Raw genomic sequence first — 15,407 nt, 5'->3', positions numbered from 1 at the left:
AGAGTGGGTCTAAGTGCCCATAGTGCAGTAAAGTGTCCCTAGTGAAGTGAAAAAGAGAATAACGAGCTGGCGCCCAAGAGAATAACGATCTGGCGCCCTATCAGGGGACGTGTATATGGCATCGATTTTAGGAAGCGGGAGATGGAAAAAGATGCTTGGTCGGTCCTCCTACTTCAAATTTGGGGCACTGCGCGTGCACTCTAATGTGCCACCAGATAGCAGTGGTGTGTTAAGTACTACTATTCCTATCAGTTTAATCCCTATTATGTGCCTTTTTTTTGGTTTGGTTTTTGAAGCCACAGTGCAGCACCAGAGGCCCGATGTTTGATGTTTGTTTCCCAGGCAGAAAGTGCCCTAAAACATTGCGGCTTGAACCCTAGTTGGTGGCGGATAAGTCACGCAAGTCAACCGGCATTCAGATCTAAAATACAGCAGCATGTGGACCATTTTTAGCCCAAGGCAGCTCATCTCATCAGGCCTTTTTTAGTCGAATGTATCGCCCACTGTCAGTCCCTTCGGGATCCATCCCTCATTCATCTTAATAAAGGTGAGGTAATCTAGACTTTTTTGACCTAGGCGACTTCTCTTCTCAGTGACAATACCTCCTGCTGCACTGAAGGTCCTTTCTGACAGGATTCTTGAAGCGGGGCAGGCCAGAAGTTCTATCGCAAATTGGGATAGCTCAGGCCACAGGGCAAAGCCTGCACACCCAGTAGTGAAGGGGTTCATCGCTCCTCAGAGTGTCGATATCTGCAGTTAAGGCGAGGTAGTCTGCTACCTGTCGGTCGAGTCGTTCTCTTAGGGTGGATCCCGAAGGGCTGTGTCTATGCGTAGGACTTAAAAATCTCCGGATGTCCTCCATCAACAACACGTCTTTAAAGCATCCTGTCCTTGCCGGCGTGGTCGTGGGAGGAGGAGGATGACTTTCACCTCTTCCCCTGTTAGATTCCCGTTGTGCTGTGACATCACCCTTATACGCTGTGTAAAGCATACTTTTTAATTTATTTTGCAAATGCTGCATCCTTTCCGACTTGTTGTAATTTGGTAAAATTTCCGCCACTTTCTGCTTATACCGGGGGTCTAGTAGCGTGGACACCCAGTACAGGTCATTCTCATTCAGCCTTTTTATACGAGGGTCCCTCAACAGGCACGACAGCATGAAAGACCCCATTTGCACAAGGTTGGATGCCGAGCTACTCATTTCCCGTTCCTCCTCCTCAGTGATCTCAATGAAGGTATGTTCTTCCCCCCAGCCACGTACAACACCACGGGTACCAGATAGGTGACAACGAGCACCCTGGGATGCCTGTTGTGGTTGGTCTTCCTCCTCCTCCTCAAAGCCACATTCCTCCTCTGACTCCTCTCCCTCACAATCCTCTTCCAGCGTTGCCGCAGGTCCAGCAAGCGATGCTGATAAGGCTGTTTCTGGTGGTGATGGTGACCACAACTCCTCAAAAGGACGCATGAGCCTACAGGCATTGCGCATGAGCGTCCAGTAACGTGGCAAAAAAAATCCCAGCTTCCCAGAGGCTGTCCTAGCACCCCGGTCATACAAATATGTATTAACGGCTTTTTCTTGTTGGAGCAGGCGGTCGAACATTAGGAGTGTTGAATTCCAACGTGTTGGGCTGTTGCAAATCAAGCGCCTCACTGGCATGTTGTTTCGCCGCTGGAGATCTGCAAAGTGCACCATGGCCGTGTAGGAACGCCTGAAATGGCCACACACCTTCCTGGCCTGCTTCCTGTAAGCCTGTGTAATTATGCACAAAGCGTTGTACGATCAGATTACACACATGTGCCATGCACGGCACATGTGTCAACTTGCCCAACTTCAATGAAGCCAACAAAATTGTTCCATTGTCACAAACCACTTTGCCGATATCCAGTTGCTGCGGAGTCAGCCACTTTTCCACCTGTGCGTTCAGGGCGGACAGGAGTGCTTGTCCGGTGTGACTCTCTGCTTTCAAGCAAGTCAAACTCAAGACGGCGTGACACTGCCGTATCCGGGATGTGGAATAGTACCTGGGGAGCTGGGGGGGTGCCGTTGATGTGGATCAAGACGCAGCAGCAGAAGAGGACTCAGCCGAGGAGGTTATGGAAGAGGATGGAGTAGGAGGAGTAGAGGAGGTGGCAGCAGGCCTGCCTGCAAGTCGTGGCAGTGTCACCAACTCCTCTGCAGAGCCATGCATTCCATGCTTGGCAGCCGTCAGCAGGTTTACCCAATGCGCAGTGTAGGTGATATACCTGCCCTGACCATGCTTTGCAGACCAGGTATCAGTGGTCAGATGGACCCTTGCCCCAACACTGTATGCCAGACATGCCATTACTTCCTTTTGCACAATCGAGTACAGGTTGGGGATTGCCTTTTGTGCAAAGAAATTTCGTCCGGGTACCTTACACTGCGGTATCCCAATAGCCACAAATTTTTTTCAACGCCTCAGACTCCACCAGCTTGTATGGTAAAAGCTGGCGGGCTAATAGTTCAGACAAGCCAGCTGTCAGACGCTGGGCAAAGGTGTGACTTTCTGACATTGGCTTCTTACGCTCAAACATGTCCTTGACAGACACCTGACTGTGGGCAGATGAGCGGGAACTGCTCAAGGCGAGAGACGGAGTGGCGGATGGTTGAGAGGGGGCAAGGAGGACAGCAGTGGTTGACGTGGCTGAAGATGCTGGACCAGGAGGAGGACGGCGGCTTTGAGTTTGTGTGCTGCTTGTACTCATGTGTTGATCCCATAGGCGTTTGTGATGTGCGATCATGTGCCTACGCAAAGCAGTTGTACCTAGGTGGGGTTTGGACTTCCCACGACTTAGTTTCTTTTGGCACAGGTTGCAAATGGCATCGCTGTTGTCAGAGGCAGACACAAAAAAAATGCCACACTTATGAGCTCTGCAATGACGGCATTCTGGTGGTGGACACAGCATGAGTTGATTGGCGACCTGTCGGGCTGACCCTGGGTGCCGATGCATGCTGTCTGACTGTGCCACGAGCTCCTTGCGACGACCTCCCCCTGCTTCCAACTCGTCCCCTCCTCCTCCTCTCTATCTCCCCATCTGAACTTTCGCCCTGGTTGCGCATCACTCATTTCTTCAAACGGATGTGTAAATAACTCCTCTGACATACCAAGTGAAGCGGCTGTGGTTCTAGTGTTGGTGGTGGCGGCAGGCGGGTGAGTGGTATCTTGAGAGGTGCCCGAAGCTAAGCTGGATGAGGATGGTGCGTCAAGGTTCCGAGCGGAAGCTGTAGAAGATTAGGTGTCCTGTGTTAGCCAGTCAACTATGTCCTCAGAACTTTTCAAGTTCAGGGTACGTGGCCTCCGAACACTGGGCATTATTCTAGGGCAAAAGGGAATCACAGCACCACGGCCACGATGTCCCCTGCGGGGTGGCCTGCCTCTGCCTGTCATTTTTTTTTGGATTAGTGGTACTATGCGTGCAAGCTACTGTGAGACCAGATATGAGTGGCAATGTGCACTGGCAGAGGTTGGCAGAGCACAGGCTGAAGGCCTGACAACCGCTTTAAGGACACTGACTGCTATTAGCTTACAGTGAAAAACTTTTTTCTTTTTAAAGGCACGCTATAGTGACACCAGATATGAGTGGCAAAGTGCACTTGCAGAGGTTGGCAGAGCACACGCTGAAGGCCTGACAACTGCTTTAAGGACACTGACTGCTATTAGCTTACAGTGAAAACCTTTTTTTCTTTTTAAAGGCACGCTATTGTGACACCAGATATGAGTGGCAAAATGCACTTGCAGAGGTTGGCAGAGTACACGCTGAAGGCCTGACACCCGCTTTAAGGACACTGACTACTATTAGCGTACAGTGAAAAACTTTTGTTCTTTTTAAAGGCACGCTATTGTGACACCAGATATGTGTGGCAAAGTACACTTGCAGAGGTTGGCAGAGTACACGCTGAAGGCCTGACACCCAGATGCTTGCAGACAACTAACTGATATTAGCTTACAGTGAAAAACTTTTTTTCTTTTTAAAGGCACGCTATTGTGACACCAGATATGAGTGGCAAAGTACACTGGCAGAGGTTGGCAGAGTACACGCTGAAGGCCTGACACCCAGACGCTTGCAGACAACTAACTGCTATTCAATCTATAAAATGTTTGTTTTTAAATGCAAGCTTAAGCTATTGTGGCACCAGATATGAGTGGTGGCACTGGGCAAGTGGGCACAGTAGCCACTGTGAGCCTGACACAGAAGCTGGCAGGCAGGCAACTGCAATTACATTACACAAAAAATAAAAAATAAAAAAAAATAAAGCAGACTGATGTTCTAGCCCTAAAAAGGGCTTTTTGGGGTGCTGTCCTTACAGCAGAGATCAGATGAGTCCTTCAGGACTGTAGTGGACACTGAATACCCTAGCCTAGCTATCAATTTTCCTATCAAATGAGCAGCAGCTACACTTTCCCTCCTATATCTAAGAATGCAGCTTCAGAATGAATCTAAAATGGATGCTGTACAGGAGGTCGGAGGGTCTGGAAGGGAGGGTCTGCTGCTAATTTGCTGGACTGTATCTGCTGAACGTGAGGCACAGGGTCAACGTTTACTCAATGATGACGAATAGGGGGCGGATCGAACCACGCATGTGTTCGCCCGCCGTGGCGAACGCGCTATGTTCGCCAGGAACTATTCGCCAGCGAACAGTTCGGTACATCACTATTTAACATCACTCATTTCACAACATATGCAGCTTTGGGTAGTCTATATCTGTTAGGTAGTTCAGACTATTGGATGAAATAGCTTTATAAGTTAGTGAGAACAAAACCGGAAATATTGTAGGATGTGTTGCTGCCACAATTTATGAAACTGAAAGGGTCACTTAGCATTACCAGTTACAGCTTAATGTAGTGATTCTGGTAAACATTCTGGTAAGCATTGCCTTTTGCTTCCTAAGGACACCTTCACTGGCAGTCAATCTTTTCAAGGTTGAACGCCACTGGAGGTGTCTTCATGCTCTAAATGACCATGCACTGGGCAAATACATCTCTATGAGGAGATGCTGATTGGCAAAGCATGGCAATTTATGCATGTGTGCACAAGCCCTCAAATGCTTGAGAATGCATTGGCTTGGCTGAAATCATCTGCAATGATAATCTCAGACAGGGAGGAATGCCAGCTGTGGCAAGACCAGAAAGTCTGGAGACTACAGGTAAGTTAAGTTCAGTCTTTTAATCTAATTTGTTCCTTTAATATTGATATTCTTTTTGTGAAACACAAACATAATCCCCAATACTATGAAATGATTAATGATGCAAAATATGTCAGCATTGACATCTTTATGTTTTCTGAAAATTATGATCGATCTGGTACAGTCAACAATTTTAGCTGTTAACCATTTAAAAATAAAAACCCAACAAAAACAATATTTTAATGCTACAGGTGGTTTAGATTCAGATTTGCATTCTAATGAAAATGTATTTATTTCCTATGCATTTCAAACAGACGGACCCTTATCAGATGTGGTGATGGAAGCACGCGTGCCAGTTCTAAGCCAGGAGATCTGCAAAAATACCCTAGGGAAAGACATGTTGACCGGTACAATGTTTTGTGCAGGTTATCTAACCGGTGGCATTGATTCTTGCCAGGTAATTCCATATTCAACCTACTAAAGAGAAGTAGTTCAGGGTTTATCTTTTTTCCACCTCTTTTTCAAACTTGTCAGTTGTCATTATTAAAAGCCTTTTCAGATCTCCTATGATAGGTGTAGGCAACCTTTTGCACTCCAGATGTTGTGGACTACATCTCCCACAATGCTCTTAAAGCCATAATCGACAACATCTGGAGTGCTGATGGTTGCTAACTCTTGTCCTATGTGCTGTGCTACATTATGGAATGTCCACACTAATGAAGTAAAAAAGTTCATATTTGATTTGCATTGCTTTGCCTCTTTATACTGGCATATACCAAAACTAATCTCCTCTGCCCATAATACAAAACATCTAGTTAACATTATACATTTGCCATTTTCAGGGTGATTCTGGAGGACCTCTGACTTGCCAGGATCCTGTCTCTAAACGGTACAGTCTCTATGGGATCACTTCATGGGGAGATGGTTGTGGGGAGCGAGGGAAACCAGGCGTTTACACCAGAGTCACAGCATTCACCGAATGGATCAGCGTTCAAATGAAAAGTAATGATCACCTGTAATCTGCACTCACTATCTGTGTGTCCTGTAGCCTTGCTCAAAGCATCTCGAACTACTTTAATGGGAAAGGAATATTATCCCAGTACACCCCACAAAGAAAGGCTAAAGTGATCGGAGCTTACAGAAGCAAGGATTAATCTGATTAACCTTAAAAAAAAATTACAAAATTAAAAAGTAAAGTAAATGTTTAAAGTTTTATCATATTATATTCCATATTCCTAAACACAACACATGTGAATGGGCTCACATGGTGTGCTTGATGATATCAGATGCCATTCAGTTTAGGAGAGGGGGTGTTTTCAGGGAAAAGGGAAGAAAACGCAGAAATTAAAAGTAAGAAACTTTAGAAAATATTTTACTCAGTGTACACAAGCATATTTTTACTATTTAAATCTTTAATCTTATAATGCTCCCAATGTGGAAGGTAATCAGGATATACTAACTTAAGAAAGAAAGAATTAAAAATAATTTTACAAGATCATTTTTACAAGTAACAAAGTATTCTGTAATCTCCCTTCATCTAAAGAACCTGTATATTACTGGGGTTTTAAATGTTAAATTAATTCCTGGTGTTTCATAACAATTTCTTACAAACCAAAATGTTCTATTATTTTCTAGTCCAGTGTAAGCTAATCTCTAAAAACTCTGGTTTATTACAATGCTTCTGTTTTTCTCTGTATTACCAGTGACTAGTGGGTTTAATTGTTTACTCATAACCAATGCAGCTTATTGTAGTGGTTATGATGCTATGAGCACTGTCCTCCTTTTTAGTTAAACTGTTTTCAAGCAGTGTGACAAAAAAGTTGCCTCTCCTCTTTAATTGGTGGCAATTTTGCTAGCAGAAGACATACATAGAAGTTGTATACCAACCTAAAGCTTACCATTTAATGTATTATTTTGTATGTCTTGTATATGAGATCTTGAGAAGTAAATGTCCAGTGAAGAACTCGCCTTCCTTTCCAGTGCCGAGGCCAAGTTCTCTCAACAGCCCTATGCTCCACTGACTTTACTCCCCCTCCCATGGGCGGAAAGGAGCAGCACGGGAGGGTTGAGGGTGCCGTGCCACCATTGGCTGTCTGTAGTTAGCATGCTATGCGTGCTGCTGGCAAATGTCAAAAATACACAGAATTAGCATTGGCTGGCTAATGATGCCCTAAAGGTACTGCTGGAGGTGGAGTAACAACTCAGATAACAGAGGTTAAATAGCAAAACGCTGCACATACAGACTCCATGCACCATGACCAGTTCAAATCACTGAAGTGGTCATGGTTCTTGCAGTAATCCTTTAAATACATTATAGTATATTTTTAAACCAAGAATCCCGGTTGTCATTGCACAATTACAATGTTTTCTTCATAAATGTATATTATTATTTTGAAAGACAAAGAGAACTGATATAATGAATTATGCATGTTGAGTTACTCTCTTGTTGCACCTCGTGTTTTCAGTTTCTTGTGTTCTTCTACAGAATCCTTGCCAAGCCGAGAACCAACATGCTTTGAATTGGGAGGAATGGAGGAACTACAGGACAATGATAAAAAGTCAGAGATCAGGGAACAATGTCTTTTCTACAGACAGTCATGTCCGGGTCCCATGAGTCAGGAGGCATGTTCACGTTATGCAGAGGAAAAATGCAGACAGAAACAGAGGAGATGTGGTGAGTCCCAAACTACTTCCTTAAGAGAAACTGTCATTTCAGAATTAAAGGATAAATTCTAAGAGGTATCGCAACGTTTGATATTATAAATCTTTTTTTTTATTTATTTGCTAATTTTACTTTTAATATACATAAAATGCACAGATGTTCTGGCACAGTCAGACATCTTAAGCAAATACTAAATGTAGCTCAATTACCTTTGAACTGTCCATGAATGCCTATATATGCACAGGTAATCCTTCGAAAATGAGGCCTGATACACATTCAGCCATATTGCATCCAGGTTCCACAATTGTCTGTAGGTTTAACATCTCAGCTTAAAGTCCGATTTCAAAGTGGTATTTGTCCTACCCAACTTTTATTTCTTGCAGAAATAATCCATTGCAAAGAGTCTATTAAATAAAAAAATGTAAGCAATTATTATTAATTAAAGATATTTACCTGGCTGTGATTCGGCTTGGTATAACTGATATCTCTGATGTGACATAGATACATTTTCAGAATATTGCAATACCAAGTGTAATCTTTTTTACTTGGACAAGATGAATGTGAGTTGCTCATGTAGGCTTCAATGTAATATTGTTAGAAAAGCTCTTCCAACAATTGACTATTTTTGGAAAAACTTTAAAAAAATTTCCAAGTATTGAAATGAATACAAAATACTGTATATATATTTAAAAAATCAATATATCACAAAAAGTCAACGTTTTCCAAAAATAAAATATTCTTCATAATATTGCATAATTCTGAAAGTTTATAAAAAATAATTGAAATCATTTGAAGAATTATCTAGCAGTATAACGTAGTTGGTTAGAATCTGCTTGTCTCTTTTTTTCTTTTTATTTAATACAACACTTTTGGATGTAAGTAATTTGTGATCTTTTCCATTCATTTCAAACATGAGCATTTGAGAAAATGTGTTTATATAAAACATATTTCTCTAATAATTTTTGGAAGTAGGAGATTTAGGGATATACTTATACGTCACATCAGCACATTTTACGAAACAGTAAAGAAAATTCACTTCAACTTTACTCGATTTACTTAATTTTACTTGATGGTTCACAAATGCCTTAGTCACCTCACCTAACATTATAGGGTAATAGCTATTTTTTTTTTCTTCAGAGCTACGCTCTTACCTTAAGAGCCTTCTGGACTTACTGCGCAGAGCAGAAGATTTCTTACGAAACAACATGAATTTTTCATTCTTCACTCAAACAATCCCACAGTTCATGGAAGAGATGTACAACAATGTAGTTCCATCCAGAATTCGCAGAGATGTTCAAGGTATTCAGCTCTTAAACATTGAAGAGCATTTAGTATATTTATTTTGTAAGGATTAGATGCCTTGTTGTTATTTTCTACGTAATATTGATAGCAAGTTGCACACGTTGGTGAGCTTTGCTTATTAAATATCACAAAATATAGCCAGAGGACATTGCACCTACCAAGAAGTCTCCTTATGATTCTTCACCCAGCACAATTGTCACATGCATGACTGTAACACATACACATGATGCACATGAAGTCACATGCATAATATAAATCATGGACTGTGCGTAATATAAATGATATAGTATTAATTCCCTAGCTGGTGACAAGTTGGCTGATTTAAACAATTGCTGATTATTCCAATACTGGCCTACTATATCAAGAGAAAAAAAGTCACAGAAATATGGCTTTTGTGATTTGTTTAAATATCTAAAATGTCTAAATCTTATTTCAAATACACATTCATCATACTAGGCTTATAGGACAACTGTTGACAGTTAGTCTCTATGGTCTTCCCTGCTTATGTGCAGGGAGTGAAGCAGGGAAGACCATAGAGATTAAATGTCGGTTTTCAAGTGCCATCTGACCCAAAGTGTATGTATATGGCTAAAGGATCCTTTATACTGGGATGAATTTATCTAATTTTGCTTTTTTTTTTTTTATTCGTTCTTTTATTGAGGACATGGATAAAAGAAGACAGAATGGATTGGAAATGCATGAATAATCTTCAAGATTGTACATGAATTTCCGCTACATCTGTCTCATTTTTTAATTATATACAACATTTAAATCGAACGTGACAGATGGAACCAAGCTGGTATTCCATTTTTGACAAGACATGTCGATGTGTAAATCTGTTGCTGTGCTGTTACATGCAAATTTCAAGCTAGGCAAACCTGCTATCAGTGCTGGGCTAGAAACCCACAGCTCATATAACATGAGTAAGGATAAATGCAATCTCAATCTGTCTATGGTCATATTAGGCATAGTAAATGTGCAATATAGACCAGCCTAGGACTGTAATGGTGGTCTGGCATTTAATATCTTGTTCAAAGCCGTCTTTAAAACGGGTCATCTGCCCAATGCCCAGTTACTCCGGGAGGGGGGGGGGGCCGAAGCAGCTGCACCATGGGTCCTGTTGGTCTCAAAAAATTCTCCCTCCCGGCCGGTATTTCGCACACTAAGGAAGCCCACCGGGTGGCCCATGCACTTTTCGGCAGCCAGCTGGGAGGAAGTGACAGCCGCGTGTCACTTCCTCCCACAAAGAGTGGAGCGCGTGCCGGGAGAAAAGTAGGCAGAGTGGAGGGGGGCTGGCCAAGAAAGCCAGACCCCAACTCCCAACACCTTCAGCCACCAGCAGGAAAGCCAGCCTCCAAGGTGGCTGGAGGGTGGGTTTAACCCCTTATGGACACATGACATGTGTGACATGTCCTTATTCCCTTTTATTCCAGAAGTTTGGTCCTTAAGGGGTTAAAAGTGTACATTTTGTGTGTGTGTGTCAGTATATCTGTGCGTGTGTCTGTATGTGTCAGTATATCGGTGTGTGTCAGTATGTCTGTCAATGTGTGTTTCAGTATGTCTGTCAGGGTGTGTGTGTCAGTATGTCTGTCAGTGTGCATCAGTATGTCTGTGTGCGTGTGTGTGTCAGTCTGTCTCTATATGTGCCAGTATGTCTGTGTGCGTGTGTCAGTTTGTCTGTCTCTATATGTGCCAGTATATCTGTTAGTGTTAGTGTGTGTATGTATGTGTGTGTATCTGTATGTTGTCTATGTGTGTTTCAGTGTGTCTATGTGTGTGTCTGTGTATTTGTATGTCAGGTTGTGTATCTGTGTGTCAGTGTGTATCTGTTTCAGTGTGTATATGTCTGTGTGTGTTTGTGTGTATATGTGCATACATCTCAGCATTCACACACTAACACTACACACAAATACACCCCTGCATTCAAACCTCAACACTATGTTCAAACACGCGTCTGTGTTACACACCAAAATTATATGTAAATACACCACTGCAAAAAAAAACCACTACACATAAATACATTTCTTGCAGTCACGCCAACACCACATACAAACATATTCCATAAAAAAACCTGTTTACATTCATAGAAACATAGAATGTGACGGCAGAAAAGAACCATCTAGTCTGCCCAATTTTCTAAATACTTTCATTAGTCCCTGACCTTATCTTATAGTTAGGATAGCCTTATGCCTATACCACGCATGTTTAAACTCCTTTACTGTCTTAACCTCTACCACTTCAGCTGGAAGGCTATTCCATGCATCTACTACCCTCTCAGTAATACTTCCTGATATTATTTTTAAACCTTTGTCCCTCTAATTTAAGAATATGTCCTCAAACACACAAACTGATTAGTGCGAAATACAAACCTGCAAACATGGGTGAAAGGTAGAGCCCCAGCTGTCAATGCATTTAATCACCTGTGCAATACTTTAGGTCCACCACTGCGTTGGGGTTGAGGACGTGATTGCACGCCTGGTTTGGGGAGACAAGGTCCCCAAGCAAATGCTTTGCACAGGGTCTAGTCAATATTAAAGACGGTAACAAAGAGTATCCACACCACTGGAGAACAAGTCCAGATGTGTGAGTACTAACGGGAAATCTAACTAAATAATACGCTAGTGGCACCGAAACGCGCGTCGGGTTCTTCTTTTCTTCTCATTCACTTCACAGGGCACTCTGTCACCATGTGCAGGGACCAACATTCTAAGGATGGTCCTGCACATTAGCACATTCTCATCTGTCCTCTTTTCTTTTCCTCCCGTTTTGGTCTTTTTCCAGCGTATTAGTGGGGTAGTGAATATATTCATACTTGTTTTTTTATCAAGGCATTGCTGACAGCCACTATAAGTTCGTTAGATCTTTTGACAGTGATGTTGCAATTTTCACTGTCTATCGTTTTTTTAGCTTCTATTTGCAAATAGTAGCGGACTGGATAGATTGTATCTGTTGGGTATTAAGAATATTATCCCATATACAGCTACATGTGTGGCTTGTCTGTCTCATAATCTTTAACAGGCTATTTCCACCCCACTCATTTATATGGATAACTCTGCATTACTTGACTAATTAGGCAGCATTATCTCTTTATAGATTGTTTCTAGGCTGCCTTTGTCTTTGACTTACAGATGCTGTGTTTTTTAGACCAGGCTTGTAGTCTATGATACTTGTATATTTCTAATTTCTTATTTTTCAGACATTGACCGTGTACACATTATTAAAGTCAGGAGTCTGAACCAGTATAGACAATCATAGCAAGCTAAGGAGGTACAGCCATTAGGCTGTGGAGATTGATTGATCGTTTCTGACCTCTTACTGGGGAATATGACTATACATTGACATTATTTCATTTATTATACTTTATTCAACACTGTATTATTTAGTTAGATTTCCAGTTAGTACTCACACATCTGGACTAGTTCTCCAGTGGTGTGGATACTCTTTGTTACTTTAGCAATAGGGGTTAAGCCCCAAATGACATCTCTGGAGTGTCAATAAAGGTGTACGGTCTACGGAGTGTGTGGACTTGTCCTATCCGTAGACTTATCTTTTCTTTTGAATATTAAAGACGGCCCTGATCTTGTTACTACAAGAGTAGATTACACCAACTAAGGGTGAATAATAAGCTATGGGGGGACTGGAACAGTTTATATGGCCTTTTGTGTATCATCCGATGCTAAGCAGAGTAAGTAAGAGGGCAGTGTGAAATACATATCTGACTGGGTTACCCCTAACCTAGGGAGTAGCAAGGGGGGTCATTCTGTATCAGTTTACAGTGTACAATGTATCCAACCTTATGGTTATTGGTTAGTGGCCTTTAGAAACATAAAAGCATAACAGAAAACATAAATTGAACTAAGAACATGAAAACTTTTGGCAGAGCTGTGTAGGCTATGGGTGCCTCAGGTAGGTGTCTTTCTGCTGTTTTGTCTTGCATCAGTAGGTCGAATGCTCAGTCCTTTCAAGTTTCGGGAGCCCTGGAGCTGGAAGCTCTCGGTGTGAATGGGGGGTGTTGGAAGGATCCCAGGAGCTTGAGGGCACTTCCGTAGATGGTGTCATGCTCTGTTCCCCTATGTCCAGCAATGTAAAGAAGGTGGATATGTCCACCCCAGATTCTAGTGTGTGGACAGTCCCATTATGTGTAGCCAGCAAAGTTCCAGGGTGACCCTATCTGTAGGCCACTCCAGCGGTTCTTAGTTGAGAGGTGACTGGAGCGAGTGATTTGCGCCAAAGCAGTGGGGCTCTTGTGAGGTCCTGGAAGAAGGTTAGGGATGCACCTTCAAAGGGTAGTGGAGTTTTGCCTTTTAGGGCAAGCATAATGTGGGTCTTATCTTGATAGGAGATGCATTGAAGCATTACGTCCCTTGTCTAGTCAGGTTGTGCCTTGGGTGAGCCTGCTATGTGATAGCCCCCATCGATGGACAGCTTCCTGGCAACTGGATGAGGTAGTAAAGTTGCAAGCAACCTTTGGGTTTAGTGTGGCAATTTTTCGGCCGAGATATTGGCAGGGACACCTCAGATCTTAACATGATTATGGCTCTGTCTATCTTCAAAGGCTATCATTCTGATTGACAGAGTCGACTGGTGAATCTGTAGCTGTGTGAAAGAGGCTTTAATTGTAGCCGTGTCTGAGCGGATTTCAATAATGTCCTCTTTGGACGTTTTCACCCGGCCTGTAACTGCCTGTAAGTCAGCATTAATGAGCTTCAGGTCCACGGCCCATAGCTTGTGTATGTCTACCAGCAGCACCTTTAAGTCATCCTTTGTTGTAGGAGCAGTGCCATCATAAGGCTCTGGGGATGGAGTCTGACAGGGCTGATGGTCATGTGTGGCCCTTACCTCTTCGCTCCCCACTATGGCATCCGGGGGTTTCGCACGTGGGTTCTCCGCAGGAGACTGTTTGGACTCCGCTGCTGCATTTGGCTTCTGGGAGTGGCGTCCCATCACCAGGATTTGGGTTACTCGTGTGGGCGAGTTGTGGAGAGTGCTTTGGATGTTTCACGCTGCGGTATCCTTGAAGAGTGCTTCCAGGCGCTAGATTGGTGGTGCGTGGTAGGCCCCAGACTTTCGCTTTTAGCTACTTGGGTGGCTGAAAGAAAGGCATTGGCAGGTGCAGTTTTCCTCTGGGAATTAGGTTAGCTGTTTTGTAGAGCTAGATGGGTAAGGTTGGTGCTGATATTTGGCCAGATTTGGGCTAGTTTTGAGGAGCTGGCTGAAATGGCGTCCGACCCGGTGGATTGCAAGCTCCGTCCCCCCTCATTTTTGCTTTTCATTTACCACTGCTTAATTTTAAAAATTCTATTTCCTTTAAAAACATAATGAAAGGATTATTATAGTAAAACAGTATCGATGTGACAGTTGTCCTTTAATTCTAGTACAAGATATAAACATATATCCAGTAATACAAAGTGGTTGATGAAGGTGGCATCGTACAAGGCTAATAAAACATTTCATGCTGCGTAATAGGATGTAAATGTCCCTGAGTCCACTTGATTTATTCTTCTATTCTTTGAAAAAGAGCAGATTCTTGTGACAGAGACAATGGATAAAGGAACCCTTCAGTTAATCGCAACCGAACCAGACCAGCTAATTGGAAATGATACAGACAGGTAACTCTCTATTCAAATCTTGCCTCTGCTTTAAAACTACATGGATAAGAAGTCAAAATGGGAAAAGCAGAGTGTATAAAAAATAAAATTAGATAGTAACACATAGAAAAGAAAAATGTCTATCTAGAAAAATTAGATAATGGTCAATATTGGTTAATAATGGTCAATGGTCAGATATACCAGGAAGGACTTGCAATTTGTGGCCTGGGAGCAAGTACAAACAAATGGCTTTTTTTTTTTTTACACAAAAAACTCAGATTTCTGTGTAACATTTACAGAGTTCTAAGGGAAATATACTCTCTTCCCTGTGACCCCATGACTATTAATTCCAACTGGTGTGTCTTCTTAATATCATGGCCACTGATATTAATATCTCACCATGCGTTCCCTTGTAAATACATCCTGGGACATAATAGATGCTCATCATGGTCTGGCAACATGGTAGGTGCCACATGCTGCAGTACCCAGGGAAATATCCCAGTGGGCAAGTCCAGGCCTAAAGAACAATGAAACTGCATGCCACCAGCCCAAGTTAACACCATACAGTGCTGAGCTAGTAATGGCCCATCTGCTGCCTTACTTTGTCATCACAACACAGCATCTCCTGCTATTTTAATCCACAGAGGAATGATGTGAGGCTGTAGCACACAACACCTGCATGTTGGCCTGGGGGCTGGGACAATGGCCTCTA

The 15,407-nt window shown here is 42.7% G+C and overlaps 1 protein-coding gene across 1 annotated transcript in view; it reads left to right on the top strand.

Moving 5' to 3' along the window:
* PRSS56 (serine protease 56) overlaps positions 1 to 15,407 on the top strand; it is a 43,877-nt gene that overhangs the window by 23,001 nt on the left and 5,469 nt on the right. The window contains exons 9-13 of the mRNA XM_063442840.1: positions 5,458 to 5,600; positions 5,986 to 6,145; positions 7,629 to 7,817; positions 8,943 to 9,104; positions 14,626 to 14,716. Of these exons, the coding sequence (XP_063298910.1) occupies positions 5,458 to 5,600; positions 5,986 to 6,145; positions 7,629 to 7,817; positions 8,943 to 9,104; positions 14,626 to 14,716 (745 nt within the window). The remainder of the gene's footprint in view (positions 1 to 5,457; positions 5,601 to 5,985; positions 6,146 to 7,628; positions 7,818 to 8,942; positions 9,105 to 14,625; positions 14,717 to 15,407) is intronic.

The sequence above is a fragment of the Pelobates fuscus genome, chromosome 2 (assembly GCF_036172605.1).
Source record: "Pelobates fuscus isolate aPelFus1 chromosome 2, aPelFus1.pri, whole genome shotgun sequence".
NCBI classification, from domain to species: domain Eukaryota; kingdom Metazoa; phylum Chordata; class Amphibia; order Anura; family Pelobatidae; genus Pelobates; species Pelobates fuscus.
Note: the sequence above shows the minus strand (reverse complement) of the source record. Positions and strands in the feature narration are given on the sequence as shown.